This window comes from Citrus sinensis, chromosome 1 (genome assembly GCF_022201045.2).
Source record: "Citrus sinensis cultivar Valencia sweet orange chromosome 1, DVS_A1.0, whole genome shotgun sequence".
Classification (NCBI taxonomy): Eukaryota; Viridiplantae; Streptophyta; class Magnoliopsida; order Sapindales; family Rutaceae; genus Citrus; species Citrus sinensis.
Genome location: NC_068556.1, coordinates 802,244 through 823,454, shown reverse-complemented (window position 1 = coordinate 823,454; position 21,211 = coordinate 802,244). Strand labels below are relative to the sequence as shown.

The 21,211-nt window shown below is 35.1% G+C and overlaps 3 protein-coding genes across 3 annotated transcripts; all 3 read left to right on the top strand.

The window, feature by feature from the left end:
* Window positions 1–162: 162 nt before the first annotated feature.
* On the top strand, window positions 163–4,863 carry LOC102614274 (eukaryotic translation initiation factor 3 subunit B). The gene is made up of 11 exons (XM_006483449.4): window positions 163–446; window positions 587–824; window positions 1,424–1,570; window positions 2,066–2,194; window positions 2,348–2,476; window positions 2,558–2,641; window positions 2,754–2,878; window positions 2,968–3,163; window positions 3,243–3,775; window positions 3,916–4,024; window positions 4,276–4,863. The coding sequence occupies exons 1-11, from the start codon at window positions 325–327 to the stop codon at window positions 4,600–4,602; spliced, it is 2,139 nt and encodes a 712-aa protein (XP_006483512.1). The 5' UTR covers window positions 163–324; the 3' UTR covers window positions 4,603–4,863.
* Window positions 4,864–7,841: 2,978 nt separating this feature from the next.
* Window positions 7,842–11,535, top strand: LOC102613981 (aspartyl protease family protein At5g10770). The gene is made up of 3 exons (XM_006483448.4): window positions 7,842–8,059; window positions 9,490–9,948; window positions 10,453–11,535. The coding sequence occupies exons 1-3, from the start codon at window positions 7,894–7,896 to the stop codon at window positions 11,271–11,273; spliced, it is 1,446 nt and encodes a 481-aa protein (XP_006483511.1). The 5' UTR covers window positions 7,842–7,893; the 3' UTR covers window positions 11,274–11,535.
* Window positions 11,536–13,387: 1,852 nt separating this feature from the next.
* LOC102627286 (aspartyl protease family protein At5g10770-like) lies at window positions 13,388–16,877 on the top strand. The gene is made up of 3 exons (XM_025101416.2): window positions 13,388–13,590; window positions 15,005–15,448; window positions 15,852–16,877. The coding sequence occupies exons 1-3, from the start codon at window positions 13,419–13,421 to the stop codon at window positions 16,673–16,675; spliced, it is 1,440 nt and encodes a 479-aa protein (XP_024957184.1). The 5' UTR covers window positions 13,388–13,418; the 3' UTR covers window positions 16,676–16,877.
* Window positions 16,878–21,211: the final 4,334 nt, after the last annotated feature.

Sequence of the window (21,211 nt, the reverse complement as noted above, 5' to 3'; positions counted from 1 at the left end):
TCATTTATTTATATCGTATTCGTATTGAGTAATCAAATCGTGTCAAATTTTACCAGCCGTAATTTTATATGTTAAATAAGTACCAAGCTACTTAGAAAGCAATACGGCCAACCAGACAGGATATGTAAAAGGCCCAGCCCAAATCAGTTAAATAGAGCCTCATCTAATTCTCCTGCCTCGGGTCTTGAGAGCAAAAACCCTAGAAAGTAGAAGCTAGAAGAAACGCACTCTCTCTCAGTTCTTCGCTCTGGCTAAAGTCGGAATCCAGAGCCCGAATTTGAGAGAATCACTGGCTGAAAACAAAAAGGCAAAGCAGCAGCAATCATGGGTGACGTCTTGATAATGAACGAAATTGATGCAACGGCGAATCGCCTCGGCATCGATCTCTTGCAAGTCGATCTCGACTCGATCCAACTCCCGCCTGGTGAAGATTTGGGCATCATTAGGTACTATTTAATTAATTGCAACTTTGTTTTACTTGTAGGACAATGTAAATACGGCGTCGTTTTGGCGGGGATGGGGTCTAATTTGAGTGAATCTTCTTTTTATTATTATTTTTTTAATTTTTGGTTGTTGTTGTGAGTAGTGATGATGAGGATGTGTATGAAGACGATGACCAGGAGGTTGAGTCCGGGTTTGGGAACATTATCGTTGTTGATAATCTCCCCGTTGTTCCTAAAGAAAAGTTCGAGAAGCTTGAAGGTGTTATTCGAAAAATTTATAGTCAGATAGGTGTTATTAAAGAGGATGGCCTTTGGATGCCTGTTGATCCTGAGACCCAGAAGTCTTTGGGTTACTGCTTCATTGAATATAATACTCCCCAGGTACTTATAATTGTTTCATTTGCATGCTAACATTCTCCTTGTTTCATTGCTGTGAAGTAAAGTTTGTTTACGACTGCTGGCTTATATGGTTTTTTGTACAATTTATCGTGTATTTTAGACTCTCTCTCTCTCTCTTTTGGGTTGAAGCTGGTTTTACAATGTTTGGGAATCTTATTTTTACATTATTGAAGGTCTATTGTTAACATTGACTGAGAAGCATCTATCTATTTTAGGAGAATCTGTCATGTTAACAGGATTCGAATATACTGCATATGCTAGATTTTTTTTTTTTTTGGGGGGGGGGGGTTGGGGGTGGGTTAATTTGTACGTTGGTAATACTCTGGACGATTGTTTTAGTTGCTTTATTCTTTGTTTGCCTACTTTTCTAATCCTTGCATGTCTATTTTCTAATGGAGGAATAGAATGGTCCATAAACCACCAATGCTGCTTTTATTTGAATTGATTTTTTTTCCTTGGTAATTGGATGTTAACCTCGAATTATCTGTATGCTAGCTGTTATTTTCAGTATTTTACAAGAATTTAACACATAAGCTGTGGATCTTGATGCGTGAAAACCTGATGGTTGTTTTCTGATATAGGAAGCTGAGCTTGCTAAGGAGAAAACAAATGGCTACAAGTTGGACAGAGCACATATATTTGCTGTGAACATGTTTGATGACTTTGATAAGTTTATGAAAGTTCCAGATGAATGGGCACCTCCAGAACATAAGCCGTATACACCTGGGGTAACTATTTGAACATTTTTTTTCCCTTTTCTATAATGGTATTGTATTTTTGTTTGCTATTTTCTTTTACAAGTAGGGACATAGTAGTATGTGGTGCTTGCGATATACAGTTATTTATTTTTCTCACGAATGTGAGAGGATTTTCTAGCTGGATTTATGGGGATTTTAGCATTTACCTTTTGTTCTCTAGTCAACGACCTTGCCTTCCTCTTGCCTTCACAGGAATAATTTTGCAGTCATTCCTGATACTTGCTTTTTTAGTCTGAAATGTGATTTGTGTGTTTTCCTTTACTGGCACCCGTATGTATTGCTACATTATTAGTGTGACTTGTGAACTTTTGAGCTTTAAGTTCTGGAGATTTTTTATAATTCATTAGTACTTATGTGGCACCCATCTTGTTGTTTTATGTTATTTTTCCTTTACATACTTAGTGAAAACCTTTCCTGGTTGGCTTTCTTGAGTTCCTGATATTTTCTACTTGTACATAATTCTAGGAAAATCTCCAAAAGTGGCTTACCGATGAAAAAGCCCGAGATCAGTTTGTGATTCGGTCTGGCACAGATACTGAGGTTTTGTGGAATGATGCAAGGCACTTGAAGCCTGAGCCTGTTTACAAGCGCAGTGTGAGTAGAAAGCAAATCTTAATTGATAATTGTCCTTATTTTTACTTGTATATATTAGTGGGATAGATGTACATGTGAGCTCTTGACCACTTGTGTCCGAATTTTGATTTTTATTTGTGAACAATGCATGACTATTTTTCATTTCCTTTACAGTACTGGACTGAAAGTTTTGTGCAGTGGTCTCCATTGGGGACTTACCTGGCAACAGTCCACAGACAAGGTGCTGCTGTTTGGGGCGGTGCTAATACTTTCAATCGCCTAATGCGTTATGCTCATCCGCAGGTTAATTTTGGTTTTTGTTTGATATTTTAAACAGCCTTTTATTTTGTTTCTTGATCTTTTGACCTTTGCTGGTGTAAACAGGTTAAACTCATTGATTTTTCCCCTGGTGAGAAATATTTGGTGACATATAGCAGCCATGAACCAAGCAATCCACGTGATGCAAATGTGAGTTTTTTTTTTTTTTTTGGGGGGGGGGGGGGGTTTCTTTTTTGAGTTCTCTGAATATTTTACTGTTGCTTCTGAGCCATTGCTGATATAGATTTAATTTAATGTTTAGAGGGTTGTGATAAATATCTTTGATGTGAGAACGGGAAAAGTGATGAGAGATTTTAAAGGAAGTGCTGATGAGTTTGCAGTTGGAGGAACTGGGGGTGTTGCAGGAGTATCTTGGCCTGTTTTCAGGTGATTATTCTTTCCATCACTCTACTTGGGGCTGAGTTTTCTCTGTGTGTCCCAAATGTAATTGTTGTACTAATTGGTATATTTTCCAGATGGGGAGGCGGAAAAGATAAGTACTTTGCCAAACTTGGGAAAAATATGATCTCGGTCTATGAAACTGAGTCCTTTACCCTTATTGACAAGAAATCCTTGAAGGTCGAGAATGTTATGGACTTCAGTTGGTCACCAACTGATCCTATCATTTCACTTTTTGTTCCTGAGCTTGGTGGTGGGAACCAGCCTGCTAGGGTGAGTCCTTGTTCTGATATGCAGTCGGCTTTTGTTTTGTGTGCACTGTTCTGATGTTCTTGATTCATCTCTTTCTTAGGTGAGTCTTGTTCAAATTCCTAGTAAAGAGGAGTTGAGGCAGAAAAATCTTTTCAGTGTTAGTGATTGTAAGATGTACTGGCAAAGCAGTGGAGACTATCTAGCTGTTAAAGTCGATCGCTATACAAAAACAAAAAAAAGCACGTACACCGGCTTTGAGCTGTTCCGAATTAAAGAAAGGGACATTCCAATTGAGGTTTTGGAGCTTGACAACAAAAATGACAAGATCATTGCCTTTGCTTGGGAGCCGAAGGGCCATAGGTTTGCTGTTATCCACGGCGACAGTCCAAGGCCTGATATTAGTTTTTACTCAATGCGAACTGCTCAACACGCCGGCCGGGTATCAAAGCTCACTACTCTCAAGGGCAAGCAGGCAAATGCTCTTTTCTGGTCACCATCTGGCCGTTTCATAGTACTTGCGGGGCTCAAAGGTTTCAATGGTCAGTTGGAATTTTACAATGTTGACGAGCTTGAAACCATGGCAACAGCAGAGCACTTTATGGCTACAGATGTAGAATGGGATCCTACTGGAAGGTATTTTGGATAATGATGTATTTAATTATTACTTTGTCTGTAATGTTTGGAGAACGTGTTTCCTTCTAGCTTAGTTTGAAAGCTTTACATCATTCTTTTTACTAGTTATTTTGTTATAATTGTACGTTTTGTATTTATAGGTATGTTGCGACTGCTGTGACTTCAGTTCATGAGATGGAAAATGGTTTCAACATATGGTCCTTCAATGGGAAGCTGCTCTACCGAACTCTGAAGGATCACTTTTTCCAGGTACCAATTCACAATTTGCAATGTGGGAAAGTAATGATTTCTATCAAATTTTATTTAATGTATTTCGATTTCCTTGTATAAGACTGTAAAATTGTGTGATAGGTGGCATAGATCTTAAGTATTGTTTTCCTTAATGAATTTTGAGTTGGAATTATCAGTTGTTTGATACTATTTTCCGTGTGGTATGCAAATTTTAACCCTAGGAATGTTAATCTTTCTATGATTTGAACTTTTTTAATCCTTGTCTACAGTTTCTGTGGCGACCAAGGCCACCATCTTTCTTGACTCCTGAAAAAGAGGAAGAAATTGCAAAGAACTTGAAGAAATATAGCAAGAAGTACGAGGCAGAAGACCAGGATGTGTCAATGCAATTGAGTGAACAAGAGCGTGAGAAGCGGAGGTCATTGAAGAATGAATGGGAGAAGAAGATCAGTGAGTGGAAGAGATTGCACGAGGAAGAAAAAATGGAGAGGCAGATGTTGAGGGACGGAGAAGCCAGTGATGAGGAAGAAGAGTACGAAGCAAAAGAGGTAGAAGTAGAGGAGGTGCTTGATGTTACAGAGGAGGTTGAGGAGTGACATCATAAAGCATTTTTTTTAGCTTTTTTAAGTTAAAGCCCTCTCTTCAGATCAAACAACTTGCAGTACAGATCTCTCGAGACAACCAAGGATCTTCTGGACAAGTTTTCCGCTTTTGTCTACTAAAAACCAACCTGTTCATTTGTTAGGAGTGACTTTTGTGTTTGTTCCCATTTTTCTCCTTTTCATTAATTTCTTGATGAATTTTGTGATAGTTATGACAAGCGTATCAGTAAAATTTATAGTACTTTTAGATGTCAATTACTATTATTATTTTTCAATTTTTACATCCTGATTATCCATTTCTTTGTCTACTGGACTGAATTGAGATGTTGATGGAGATCGGAATGGCCCTTTTCTGTTAGCATGTCCATTAAGCTGGGACACTTTTGTAAAATGGACTAAATATCTTGGTCAGTTTTGTAAATTTGTTAAAAATGTTGAGGATTCGACGTCCGTCAGATGAACAAGGGTGCACCATATAATACAGGCAATGCTTTTGCAAAATGCATCTTATATGAAGTGGTGCGTGGAGCGTGGTGGTATTTATTTATGTATGTGTATACATGACGTGCGCACGGGAAGGAACATTGATTCAACTTGTATAAAAAAAATTCTATAATATACTCTCTGAGTAGTCACGTCTCTTTTCTTGGAAGGATACAAATTTGCTAAATAATACAACAAATACGAACAACAATCTCCAAGTGCCATTATTTGAGTGCGTATCTACCGATGAATCCACAGGTTTTTTAACGGAACACGCGACGGCCTGAACCCGAAAGTATGTGAATACAAAGAAAAATATCCAGAAAGTTTGTGGACTTCAGCGTGTCGAAAGAATAACAATGGCCAATCGGCAATCACGACAGAATATTTAAATTGCAGGCTGCCATGATGAAAGATTAAGCAAATGTCTCACTCACCCACTTTGAGAAAAGGACTTAATTTGTTCCCATTTCCTTTGTAATTTCATCATCCAATCATTTGACTCTTGGTCTTTGTTTTCGCTGTTTAACCCAACCCCGGTTGTCAAAGTACACATTATCTTGCACCAACTTTTTTGTTGATTTGAGTCAGTACACAAATTGCTCCATGACACATGCATTGTTTCTTTTTTTTGTCATTGTATTTGCCCCAAATACAATGATTTGAATGGTTTCTGGAACAACTTGCAAAGGTGATTTGAATTCACACCGAAGTTTTTCTTCGCTACCTCTTTCGTGCCACTTTCCTATTTGTTTCTTTATCTTGTCTGCACTAGCAAGTGTCACAGCATTTGTATCTGGACATATTTGGCTCCATTTTGAAAAATTAAGAGTCTGTTAGCTACTTGCACATCAAAATAAATTTTAAAAATATGAGGTATCATTTTTTGGGTCAGGCTACAGTGCAACTGTGGCACCGTGTCACAATTGCACCAGCCGTTGGATCCACTTAAATGAGTGGGGTTCACTTGAATAAGTGGAAATCCAACGGTTGGGTGCAACTGTGGCACGGTACCACAGTTGCACCACAGATTTATCCCATTTTTTCCGAAAAGATTGCGTCATGAATAGGTCAGTAATTGGCATCTCACTTCACACTTGGGGGGAGGGGGGGTGGGGAGGGGAGGAGATTGCGTCTTTCTTCCACCACTCGCTTGAAGGCACTGGCCACTGGCTGGCCTACACAAACAAACACACCCTCATCATCGCAAGATTCTTCACAATCCATTTCACTTTCTGAGTGAGATTCCAGCTATCTTCTACACTTAAAAATATAATCAAAATGCCCCACACATTTTAACAAGATTCCACTCATGATGCGAACTACGAGCAAGTGCTCATTTGAGACCCATCATTTTTTTTTTTCCTGTTTGCTTTTTTTGATAGGCCAGCTGGTGACAATGATGTACAAACCCTAAGGATTCATACCAAGTTCATCATCTTCCACGTAGAAGATGGAGGACTTGATAATTGAATTTTATATATGAAGGTCTCGTGGGATTGAGTGTTGGGGAAATCATATTCTTTTCTATATTATTTTAAGATTTGGTTAAATAGCACTTTCATGTCCAATAATTTAAGCTTTGTGTGAGCTCTTACGTGGACTCAATTATTAGTTCAGTTTAATTATATGTCTACAATTATGTTATTGGTCGCTTAACCAATGAGTTTTCGTTATTACCAACTTCGTCTGGTCGCGATATTTATCTCTCTTTCTCTATATATATGTATGAGATTATTTTAATGGGCGGATAATGCATCTGAGTTTAAATTTGACAAAAACCAAAAGCAGAAAATGAAACTTATGATCAAAACCCTAATTATTTTTGTAGGTAACAAATGGATCTGGAGAAGGTATTTTATAAAGTTTCTCCTCAATTACATCACGCAATTCCATTACTAATTTGACATATTGAGATTCGATTTCATCTCTAGCTTATACCGATCAATTTAATTAGTTAGTTCCCTTTATTCTGAGAAATTTTAATTACCCAATTAGTAATACAGTCAACTTTGTTCCTTCGTAATGAGATTTCTTATCCATTTTGAGGTAAAAGTTGTAATGAAACATTTTTTTTTTTTAAACAAAAGAACCAGCATTAGACTAGAAAATTTTTATTGATTCTGAATCCACTAAGATCTCTTCTATGCAAGATGCCCTGTGTCGCTGTGTCACAATCTATGAGAATTGAGGAAATATAAGATCTCAAATGCTGCATGTGAAAGATTAATTGCAATTAACATTTAACGGTAAACTTATAAATTACTGTTTAATTTTGGATTATAATTATGATCCCAATCGTAGAACAAAGAGGACTCAATTTCTTGTTACATGTGGTATTCTAGCAGAAAAAGAGACTGTACTATTGGCTTTATTAATGTTTTGGTTCCTGTATATTGTTATATCTAAATAAAGAGTGTTGAAAATAAATGATCAATTGATTGAAAGTAGGAAAAGGATAGCAACAAAAAGTGCAATGATTAGTGGAATTATTAGTCAAGAGTTAGGGCTAATTTAGAAAAGTTAGGTCCTAAGGGGGAAATAAAATAATGTGAAGAAATTAATATTTCAGTAGATGACCAGATGACCCTCGATCGGTTTATGTGTCAATTGTCGATTACCAAATTCTCCACTCAATAATATAGGGTCCAGCATACAGAACCGAAACCTATTTTGAAATAGACAAATTTGTTAAAATCAATTAATAGGTCATAACATGAAAGAATTAATAATCTAACTGGTATTAAGAATATTAGCTTATAAAAAGCTAACCAATATTGAGCTTGTGAGTTGTAAAGAGTCATGGGTTCACTTAAATTTATTCTCTCTGCTTATCTTCTCTCACTAAGCCTTTGCTATGCTTTCGAAGAAAGAGTCGCCGCAGAAAGCCAACATGAGCTTCAACATATGCATACAATTCAACTCAGCTCTCTTCTTCCATCATCTGTTTGCAATCCTTCCACAAAAGGTCAATTACTTTAAATGCTCTTTCTTTTTGTTCTATGAGTAATTTTATATATTTTCTTTATTATCCATATGAAAGTTCTCAATTGCAGATGTTTTATTTTTAAAAATGTGAATTCGAGCAATTATACTACATGCCGTTTCATTGTATTTTTTTTTTTAACCACGAAACAACGTTATATTATTCAAAATTCGTGTTTAAATTAAAGAGAAGATCTTTTATATCCTTTGTTATTATTGTTCTCTATTTGAAATAATTATTGTTTATATTTAATATAACTCCATTTTCCCTTTATATATATAAAAATATTCAAATCTGGAATTTTAAAGTGCGAAAAGTCCAAAAAAATGAATAAATTAAGTACTTTAAGTTTTTAGCCTCTTAACCCCTATATTTTTAACGTTTTCTCAGACTTTTCCTGCACTTTAAAATCCCGGACCAAAAATATATTATCTTCACAATAGGGTTCACTAGTGTGACAATTTTAATTTTTCATGATATCTAATGTTTTAATCTCTTTTTCGGGACAAGTCTCTTGTATCCTCCCTTTGGCAGTTTCAATTTATTTGTTTCCCTTTGCAGGGGGGTTTCATTATTAATTTGTTTTTCAACCCTTCAACTTGCAGCAGTTAGAAAAAAATTGACTATAGATCGATAGGTGGTAGCAGCCATACTGATATTGCCATTTTCGTTTTTACACTTATAATTATTTTGACATTAACCAGCTCAGTCACAGGAACAATTGGGTGTTTCAATTATATCTTTGATTTTGTTTTTTATACTGAAAGTGATAAAGACTATGTTGTCGTGAGCTATTGAAATCACATGCTTGGTTAAGCAAGTTCTACAAAAAGTATCCTTGACAGCTCTTTTTGAATGGACCTTTTTTTTTTTTTTTTTTTTTTTTCAACGACTCATTTCAACACGGCTAATTAAGAGCCGACAGCCGAGGAAGGTTTTCAACTTGCAAATTAATTAAGATGTGAAAATGCGAATAAAACGATTCACAATAAGCACTAGATCCCACCAATTATTTTATTTCTAAAATTTCCTCTTAATAAACTAACTAGTAACTTCTTGATTGCTAAGAGACGGTGAAAAAAAGAATATATATATATATTATCTTTCTTCACAAGCTAAATAAATCCCATATATAGAACCCTACTTCGGATCTGGTGCGCTACACTTATCATAGTTAAGTATAATATTTTTTTTTCATTTATAATCATACTTTCGCATATTTAGAAATAAATTTAACCTATATATTAAAAATTCACATTGTTTATGAAAACAAAATTTACCACTTAGACTCTTTTTTTTTTTTTTTTTTTTTTTTTTACGAATATTTATGATATGTTCGTACTTAATAATTTTCAATTGCATGTATTTGTATCCATTAATTAATAATTATATGATTTTGTATGCTTGTGCAGGCAATGCGAAGAAATCATCGTTGAAAGTCGTGCACAAGCACGGTCCATGTTTCAAGCCTTATAGTAATGGAGAAAAAGCAGCGTCTCCATCACCATCAGTATCACATGCAGAGATCCTTCGGCAAGACCAGTCTAGAGTTAAATCAATCCACTCAAGACTCTCTAAGAACTCAGGCAGCCTTGATGAGATCAGGCAGTCGGACGACGCCACGCTCCCCGCCAAGGACGGTAGCGTCGTGGGTGCCGGCAATTACATTGTCACGGTGGGTATTGGTACCCCCAAGAAAGATTTATCCCTCATTTTTGACACCGGAAGTGACCTCACATGGACTCAATGTGAGCCTTGCGTCAAATACTGCTATGAACAAAAGGAGCCAAAATTTGACCCCACCGTGTCCCAATCATATAGCAACGTGTCTTGCTCGTCGACAATCTGCACTTCGCTCCAATCAGCCACAGGTAATTCAATACAATGACTAATTAATGAACTACCTAAGGTATATAAAATAATCAAGAATCGATGTCCTTGTCCCTTGTTATTACTATATAAATGAGCTGGATTTTATCAATTTGTGGTTCTTGGCCAGAGTTGGATTGAAGAGAATATGCACGCCATCGATCGGTCCAATATATATGAGCTTGAAAATTTTTTTTAAAGTTTTTTAATTTTTTCCCCAGGGGCTTAGTTTATTAGTAATTTTTAAAACGCATTGTATTCTGATTCCGAAGTGGTAAGGATTAAAATATACATATATTAAGACTTCATTTATTTTTTTTCTTTTTTAAATGAACATTAACCAAAAAGAAGAAATATCATTTGCACCCCTAATTTATGATAAAATTAAGGTTAAAAACGTAGTTCGTTATATTTTCGTGCATGTCCCTACAGTCAAATTTCATTAAAAAGATCTATCAATTTTTTACTATCCCTTTTAAAATAATAATTAAAATTTGTACATGCAGGTAACTCACCAGCTTGTGCATCATCCACATGCCTCTATGGGATTCAATACGGAGACTCATCATTCTCCATTGGCTTCTTCGGGAAAGAAACCCTAACCCTGACACCCAGGGACGTTTTCCCTAACTTCCTCTTCGGCTGCGGCCAAAACAACCGCGGGCTCTTCGGCGGCGCTGCCGGTTTAATGGGTCTCGGCCGTGACCCAATCTCACTAGTTTCCCAAACAGCCACAAAATACAAGAAACTCTTCTCATATTGCCTCCCTTCGTCCGCCAGCTCAACCGGTCACCTCACTTTCGGCCCCGGCGCATCAAAGTCCGTTCAGTTCACCCCACTCTCCTCAATTTCTGGAGGATCATCATTCTACGGCCTTGAAATGATTGGAATCAGCGTTGGCGGCCAAAAACTATCCATTGCCGCGTCAGTTTTCACTACAGCCGGTACAATTATAGACTCCGGAACTGTCATCACACGTCTGCCTCCGGATGCATACACCCCTCTGCGGACAGCATTCCGTCAGTTTATGTCCAAGTATCCGACTGCGCCCGCGCTGTCGCTTCTTGACACATGTTATGATTTTAGTAAGTATAGTACTGTCACTCTCCCTCAGATAAGCTTGTTCTTCAGTGGAGGTGTGGAGGTGAGTGTTGATAAGACAGGGATTATGTACGCGAGTAATATATCTCAGGTTTGTTTGGCGTTTGCGGGGAATAGTGATCCGACAGATGTGAGCATTTTCGGAAATACGCAGCAACATACCTTGGAGGTTGTTTATGATGTTGCCGGAGGGAAAGTTGGGTTTGCTGCTGGTGGCTGCAGCTAGCTAGTCTATTTAATTAGGTGAGCGAGCTTAATGCAAGCATTTAAGAATAATATTGGAAGATTAAGAACTTCTATGGGAGACAAAAAGGGAAATGATAATTAGTGTCTGTATCAAAAATGGGAGTTAAATTTACTGCTGCTGCAAGATGTAGATGAATAGTATTCAATCCAATCAAATAATTGTATGTATGGCCATAGGCCTGTGATTGTATAAGATCTCGTTTGTCACAAGCAATGATGACTTTGAATCAATTGTTTATATATATCCTCGCTGTTGAAATTGCTTCTGATATTGGTTAATTTGACGCTGTAGATTAAAGTGATTCTATGATTGCTATCTCTCTCATTCGCAATAGTTTAATATTATTGAAAGAATTAATTAATCACGCGCGTGTTTGAAATAAACTTAGCAATTTGTTCAGCTTTGACGAGGAGAGTAGTCACATGAATAACAGGCTCAGACAAGACGGTATGACATGCCATAATTCAACGTAATCCTAGTCAACGGATTGCGGACAGTTCCACAATCATAACATAGCATCATGTCATTAACTGTAAATTAGTGCTTCCCACCTTGCAAAGCATTATACGTGTACAAATTAAGCCATCTAGACTCAATTCTTTGAATCAAGGAAACAAGTTCCAATCTTTTAAAGCTAACAAAGTTGGAAGTTTATATATAATAATTATATATATATATGTAGAGTCATTAATTTCTGCTGTCAATTACTAGAAACAAAACAAGATTAAAATGTGACAACTTTGTCAATTTTGAAACCTGTAGGGAATTTATCAAATTTTACATAAATAAACTTGACTATTTAAATTGTTGAATATTTAGTTTCGATAAATCTCATCCGCTCATCATCTTTGATCCGATAAATATTAAAAGATATAAAATTAAGAGTAATTATAAGAGACTACTCATCCACCCCTATATCCTGACCATTTCTTTTGTCAGAATAATTTTCCTTGCTTACATTTTATTTTTTGTTCGATGGTCACTGCGGAAAACAAGATAGCTTGGAGGAAAAAAGAAAAAAATTAAAATGAGGGGCATGATTGTGGCACCTTCATCACAATCATTTCCTCTAATTTTGCCTGACGAACTTTGACTTCTGAGCTCCTACGTTGGCTCCTCAACAGTTATTTTGATTGCAACCTGCAAGGATGTAATTAACATGAAGGAATTCAAAGAATATCTACTCAAGTAACATGTTTTTTGAGGAATATTGGGCGCAATTAGCTCCCAATTCACCTTCCAATATTTGATCGGTTATATGTTTATTCTTCTGGTCAACGTCTGTACGTATACAATAATTAACAAAGTAGCCAACATTTTCAAGCCATCTTTCTATATCATACCAGCTGTTTCCAAGAAGCTGGATGGTTTAAGAAGTTGACGATTTACGTCATGTCATTCCATTTTCATTGAAAAATATTTTTGCTCAGTTTAACGATCTAAAACAACATATAATTATTTTCTTCATCTTAAATTTAATCATCAAAATCAATGAGTAGCAGTTTTCTTCAACTTCATGTCACTTACATTTTACATATATTAATCCACATCTCTTGTTAAATATTATTGAATATTGAAATAGTAATGAAAATGTTTTCTTTAAAAGACACGATAGCCTTGATCAGGAGAAATAACTAAAATCCCCTATTACATATTTGTCAAAATATTATATCCCTCCCCCCAAATTTTAAAACCCTTTAAAATACCCCAATAGTTTAAAAAACTATTAACCTTCAATTTTTATTGATGTTTCTTTGACTGTTTTATGCCAAATATTTTACCTTTTGATGAGTTTTATAACAAAACAGAGGGGGATGATTATTTTATTTAAACAACGGGGGAGGTTATGATCATTTTGCCATTGATCGGTTTATGTGTTAATTTGCAAAATTCCACGTACGCATAGTAACATAGTGCTTGAGCATAGGAAAATGAAGCTCGGTATTAAAATAGACAAGTTTTTAAAAATAAATAAGCAAGTAGCATGGAAAGAATTATTTGAGCATTTTTTTTTAATTGATTTGGAATCATCAATAAAGCTTATAAAACGGTAACCAAGATTGAGCTTGTGAGTTCATCAAATAGCTAGCCAAATTGAGCAAAGGTTGGCCGCAAGAAAGTTCCATGGCCTTCCTTAAAATTTTTCTCTTTGCGTATCTTTTTTGTAAATGCTTTTGCTATTGCTATGCTCTGGAAGCAAGAGTAACTACAGAAAGCCAGCACGAGCTTCAGCATTTGCATACAATTCAACTCAGCTCTCTTCTTCCATCATCTGTTTGCAAGCCTTCCACAAAAGGTCAATTAACTTAAAACCCTCTTTCTCTTTGCACGAGGAATAAGTACTTTTAGATTTATCTGCATGAAAATTTCAAGTCGCGAATTAACGTTCTCATTTTACAAATGTGAAAATTTGATTAATAGGTTGTTGTTTTATTTTTATTTTTTTTTAAAAAAGATTATATTGCTTAGAATTTGCATTAAAGCCTGCAGGAGAAAAGAGATCTTATTATATGCTTTATATGCTTTAATTCGCTATTATTGTTTCTATTATCATAATGTTTATCAAGCCATATTTAAAAGACTTAGATTTCTTCGTAATAAATATAATGATATTTCTCTTCTCTTTTAATTTTCTAGGCATTTAGCCAGGCAAGGCTCTCATATCCTCTGTCCTTCCCTCGGTTGGATCAAATTATATGGCATGCATATTAGTTTATACGCTCATGATGATTTTGAAACCGGAACTTAAGTAGTAGTATTGTATTATATGGTCATTGGTTCTGTAAGATTTAGCCAAAAAGAAAAAGTTCCACTCCACCATCTCATTAATTCACAGAAATTGGAGAGCACCAATTATTTATCATTTTTCTTCCATTATATTGAAAGTAAACGTAACGCTGTCGTGTACTATCCGAAATCACATGTTTGGAAGCAAGTTCATCTAATAGTCTCCTTTTGACAGCTACGTTTCTTTTGTTTTAATTGATTTTCACTTGTTTGATTGCCAAGCAGAAAAGACGAGTAACGAGCTTTGAAAATCAGAATAGAAATTGACAAGTACGCGTCTTCAGAAATTTATGTTAAAAGTATAAAATTAAGATCACATGCATTTTTTCTGTCGGTATTGCATGTCTTTTTTCTTAAATTAAAAAAAAAAAATTGGGCTGCATGGTACGATATTTTATGAATATTTTCAATGCGATTAGGACAACCTAAATTATTTCTTAATCGGTTTGGCAGTTTTTACCTTCCAATTAATTCTTTTTCTTTCTTAATAAAGTTTCTACATTTGTCCCAAAAAAAAAAAAAAAAAAAGTTCTTCACAAGCTAAACAATAAAGAGGAAAAATAATTCATCCGATACCGCTTACATAATAACCCTACTGTAGTTGGTGCTTTACATCATATTACAATTAAATCTTAAGATAAGTATATCCGTCCAATGTGTAGCATGTATGTTATTACATACGGATTTTATTTATAAACTCAAAATTTTTTAGATTGAGTTTTAATAAGTGCGTTAATTTTTTAAAAAAATACGAATTTCATTTATGCACTGTTGTTTAATTCGCTGTGCGTTGATATAGTAACGCACAAAGTTAAGATTTTTTTTTTTTCCAAAAAAAAAAAGAAAGAAAGAAAGAAAATGAGATCTGCACTATGATTTTCAATATTAGCATCCTAATGATGGTTTTTCTGTATATGCTTCAGCCAACGAAAGCGATTCATCTCTGAAAGTAGTTCACAGGCACGGTCCATGTTTCAAGCCAAATGGAGAAAAAGGAAAATGGCCATCACATACGGAGATCCTCTTGCAAGACCAATCTCGCGTAAATTCAATTCACTCTAAACTGTCAGCCAAGACGTCAGCCCGCCTTGACAAGATGAAGGAGAAGGGCGCCGCCACGCTCCCTGCCATACACGGGAGCGTGGTGGGTTCCGGCAATTACATTGTTACCGTCGGCATTGGCACTCCGAAGAGAAAATTCTCTCTCATATTTGATACAGGAAGTGACCTCACATGGACGCAATGTAAGCCTTGTGTGGGATTTTGCTATCAACAAAAGGAAAAAATTTTTGACCCCAAACGTTCCAAATCATACAGAAATGTTTCTTGCTCATCAACAGTGTGCAGTTCGCTCGAATCAGCCACAGGTAAATACAATCGCAGTTCAATTTCAATTTGGGCGTCTTAATTATATTACAAAATAACCCTAACCATTGATATGTGATATCTTGTCATCAATTATTGGTTATTTGACAAAGTCAAAGCCTGATAATTTTTAGCAAAATTTTCAACCAGCGTAGGCACAATAGATAATAACATGTGAATCCCTAAAATTTGAGGAAACCACAATTAGATACTTAGATTGTTATTTTTGTGATGAGGGTCCCTTTTGCCAGGCTTCGTAAAAAAAAAGTCATAGCAGAAGATCTAACAATTGAGGAAAACAACCAATTAACTGCAGTATCACGCAATCATCATGCACGTTAATGAAATTAGTTTGATAATTAATAATTTAAATTTTTATAATATTGTCATTCTTGCCATGAACAGGTAATATTCCGGGATGTGCATCAAATAAAACGTGTGTGTATGGCATCCAGTACGGAGACTCATCATTCTCAGTTGGGTTCTTCGCCAAAGAAACCCTAACCCTAACATCCAAAGACGTTTTCCCCAAATTCCTCCTCGGCTGCGGCCAAAACAACCGAGGCCTCTTCCGTGGCGCCGCAGGGTTACTCGGCCTCGGCCGCAACAAAATCTCATTAGTCTACCAAACAGCCTCAAAGTACAAGAAACGCTTCTCATATTGCCTCCCTTCATCCTCCAGCTCAACTGGTCACCTCACTTTCGGCCCCGGCATCAAAAAGTCTGTAAAATTCACCCCACTCTCCTCTGCTTTTCAAGGATCATCATTCTACGGCCTTGACATGACTGGCATTAGCGTTGGCGGGGAAAAACTACCCATTGCCACGACAGTTTTTTCAACACCCGGTACAATTATCGACTCGGGAACTGTCATTACACGCTTGCCACCGCATGCATACACTGTCCTGAAAACAGCTTTCCGTCAGTTGATGTCAAAGTATCCGACGGCACCGGCGGTGTCGATTCTTGACACGTGTTACGATTTTAGTGAACATGAGACTATTACTATCCCTAAGATAAGCTTTTTCTTCAATGGAGGTGTCGAGGTAGACGTTGACGTGACGGGGATTATGTTTCCGATTAGAGCATCTCAGGTTTGTTTGGCGTTTGCGGGGAATAGTGACCCGAGCGATGTGGGCATTTTTGGAAACGTACAGCAACATACGTTGGAGGTTGTATATGATGTTGCTCATGGCCAGGTTGGGTTTGCTGCTGGTGGCTGCAGCTAGTTAATGAAGAAGAGAATGCGTGTGGTTTATTTACCTTAGAACTAGTAACAGAAGATTTAAACCTCCTATATGACAAATTGAAACAATTTGTTTTGAATAATTTCAAGTCTAGGAACAGTATTTGATTATTGAATTCTATGTTTGGCCATGGGCCTGTGATTGTACAAGATTCCTATCACAATGATAGCTATGAATAAAGTGATTTCCTCAAATATGCCCGCTAATTGTTTTTCTTTTTCATGTAAGAATTTTCTCATCATCTAATTTTTCTTTTATTTTTTAGCAAAAGTAAATATGGAGAAAATGGCCAAATTCAATCTCTTTATGGTGAAATAAACCATTGTCTTCTTAATGTTTAAGAAATTCACTACTGTCTCGATGTTAAATGATAAATAACTCAGAAACATTTTTTGGAGAGTAATTCATGTCTTTAAATAGTAATAGAAAATTTTGAGTTTAAAAATGAGTGGATTTTAATACTAATTTTAAAATAAGAATTATAATTAACAAAATGTTATTAACTTGTGGAGGATATGTAGTTGAGTTCTAGAACACGAAAAAAAATTAATTTCACAAAATAAGTGGAGGATTTCAATTGTTTTCCCTACAAATATGATATTGATGGTTAAGTGAGTTTCCAATTAAGGATTCTTGACCGTATTAAAGTCAGGAATAAGGTAGAAGATAAGAAAAATACACATTTGAATCCATTACAGGACGAATATATTGCGTTGAAGTCTATATTTTTTTTTGTTTATTAGTTTATCTTTAACCATATTAAGGCCATGGATGCCTAATTAGAATATTTTTAATAATTTATCTTTAACCATATTAAGACCGGGGATGCTTACACACACACACACACACACACACATATTATACCTATATTTTTATCAAATTCGACCCAATGATATAAACAAATGATCTCGAGGTCCCACGTGCAATAACATGTTCTAATCTAAATAGGATAAAATAATACAAGTCCTAATTTTTATCAAACTTGAATTCTATAAGATAGGAGGTAAGTTTTTCTAACTTAATTATACTTCTAATTATTTCTCTACACAAAGGGGCCACCACTCAAAGTTATGGGAGATGGGAAATATGTATATTGGAGGAGGAGGTATAATATCCTCCCAGCCTTTTATTCTCTTCTCTCCTTTATTATTTGTTATCATGCCACTCTCGATCTTTGAGTTAAAAATGATCTATGCCGGTAATACCCCCAATGCGTTTTGCAGGATTCCAACCACTGAACTCTTCACTCTCAACAATGTCAATCTCGAGGACATCAAGCACTCGCACAGTTTGTTCCCTAAGTAAAAAAAAAACTTTTTCTCAACTTGCCGGTCCAAATTTTGATATATATACTGTCGTTGTAATTTTAAATTACATACAATTTATCTTGCGGTTTTGAATGTAAAGACACTTTTACCCTTTATTGTCAACATAACACCAATGTTGAACTAACATGTTAACAAAAATGTTGTAAAATGAGAGGTTTTCCAAAGATACGATAGTAAAATGATAGACACCAATAGTCATTTGATATTTTATAATTCTTAAAGTGGTTAAACTATAATAACCCATTTAAAAATTAACAAATTATAAAATAACAGTGGCTCCACACTGGTGGCTACATGAATTGGGTTTGGCGATGAAGGATGACCATAGACAGCTAGGTGAGGTGAGGGTTGGCTTCCACGTCTTGATGTAAGGGTGCACTAATTCAGGGTTCTTGAGTTTAAAGAAGAAGAAGGTTGTTTGTTTTGCAAAATTTGAGGAGATGGTGAGAAGAAGAAATTATCCGATCCTGGCATTTAAGAAATATGAATCTTACTTTAATATTTTAATGAGAGAGAAGGGAAAGTGGAGTGAGATGACAATGTTGTTAACATGTATATGTCTATAATGATGATTTTGATGATAACAAACAAGATTAAGAATGATTAAGTTTTTAAAAGCTCAAATTATTTTTCATACATTTTAAATAAATGATTATTTTGATAAAATAAAGGTTTTATACTTAAAGGAAAAATGATTTTATGAAGTTGGTTGTCTTTTTAAGTTCATGATCTAATTGAAAAAGTTTTGAGAACTTTGAAATCAACAAGTATTGCTTAAAATTCTGGAAATGGACTTGTTTAAAAATTTTCATAAAGTTTTGGGCCATATTATAATTATATAAAGTTTTAGGGCAAACCATAATTTTAGAAATAGTTTCACTGTAGCAGTCATTGTAGCAAACGGCTAACCATTTGCGAGATAACGGCTAACCGATATAGAACAGAATTGAAGATTAGCTTCTTGACACTGACAGCAAATCGACATCTTGAAAACGACGATCCGACAATTTAAATTTTTGGCACAACGGTCACTTGCTCAGGTCAAAACGGCGATTCGATTGTGTGCAAAAAGTCAATAATGGCTAGTTTTCGGCTTTAACTATGAAATGACTCAATCAAATTCAAACAAATAGAGATCCAAGAGTTATCATTGAGCTTGCTACTGAGTATACAACCATTATTGAGTTTTAAACTTGTTTTTGTTTCATTAATTCACACATTGAGCTTTCATTTGTAATCAAACACATTGTGTGAGAGAAAATTCATTTGTAATGTTGGTTTTTGAGTGATTGTAAGTGTTGGGATACACTTAGGTTAAAAGATTATGGATAATCTCTTGTTGTAAAGATCTATTGACACATTGAAAGTCAATTGTAAGAGTTGTTGAAGCCTTGGAAGCTTGCTTAGTGAAATCTTCAAGCTCGATGAGCTTGGAGGCATGGACGTAGGTACAGTTGGCTAAATTACGTAAAAATCACGTATTTGCTCTCTCTTGCCCTATCTCTTTATTTTTCATTGCACATTAATTTGTTTATTTCGATTTTGGTTGCTTAGTTTAAATTGCATTAAATTTTAGTTGTTTAAACTTTTAGAATCCCAATTTACCCATTCTTGTGTTACCTAGTTAATATTTCAAATGTTTGTTCTTGTTATAGTTTATTTTTATTCTATAGTGTAAAGTTAAGAGTATCCTCATGAACTTTAACTATGAGCAGTAATTAACAAAATTTTAGTCACCTTTAAAAATGGTGCTAGCTTCATCCCGTGTATATACATACTAAGTACTATATTTTAAAAAAACTTAAGAAAATTGGATCATGAAAGGATTCTCCATTTTTCATGGTTTGTGCAATTTCCCTTAGTTACCTTTTATTTTTGGGAAATTATCAATCGTATACTCTTAGTTTATTCCGTTATCAAATTTACTACAACACTTTCAGGGTATATTAGTCGTCCACCCTAAGTTGACAAAATATATATGTCATCCATCAAACTGTTAGTTGCCGTTTAAATATAATGATGTCATATGAGTAATATGGTCTTTTCATATGATACAAGTGATAATTTAAGGGTACATAAGTGATAATAAGAGATTTTAAGGATACACAAGTGATAATTTTCAAGGCAAAATCATCAATTCACTATAGTTCCGTTAACTTTCAAACGGCAGCTAATAGTTTAGCGGTCGGCAGATAACTTTTGTTAATTTAGGGTGGACAATTGATACACCCTTAAAGTATTGTTGTATTTTTTATAAAAGCACAAATTTAGGGTATACGAATGATAATTTTCCTTTATTTTTTGTTCAACCAATCATAGAAGATATTCAGATACTTGGAGAGATAAAAATTAAGGTAATTGACGTTATTTTATATAAAAATTATGTATAAATTAACTCAAAGTTTAAAAAAAATTATTTTGCAGGTAACGAAGGATAAACGAACTCAAAATAGCTCCATGTTTTACATTATTATTGTTTGGATAATTGGCACATTGCTGATAATTTTGTCAAATCATGACTTGTGAGCATACCCTGAATTGTAATGTGGATCGCAAATTGCAAGCATAATGACGACTCAATTTTTAGCTCTTCTGTTAAATCTAATATTTTAGATGATTTTAGGTATTTTAGTACAATTTACATGATACAATGTCCAACTTAAAAATCTCTATGAGCACTCTTTGTGCCTAAAGGTAATCAGACACCTCTCTTGTGCAACAATTTTTTGAGGTGTAAAGATTTGTTAGGTTGTTTTTCCATGCTTTTGGGTACTAGTTTATTTTCTATGCTTAAAATATATGTCATATTGTGGCCTTGGAGATTACTGCAAATTAGGTTGGACTTATATATGGCTAGAATTTGATTCATCAATTGTTGTTTGCTTGTTATCACCATACAACTTATTAACTGTCATGGGAGTTTTATGTTAATTAATGTTAGATCTAGGTACCCATGATGGGCTAAGCTTATCCAACGTGAAAGATAAATTTAATGTTGTATAACTTATCTAGAATTCTTATAAGATAAACTTAGAGTTTTATTTGGATCTTAATAACATAAGATGTGGCTTATTCAAATAACTCAAGGAAGTTTATTTGAATTAAATTATACTCATTGTACTATATAAGCACTACATGAGTGTAGGGGAGTCAAAAAAGCCCGCCCGGACCGGACCCGGCCAATCCGGTC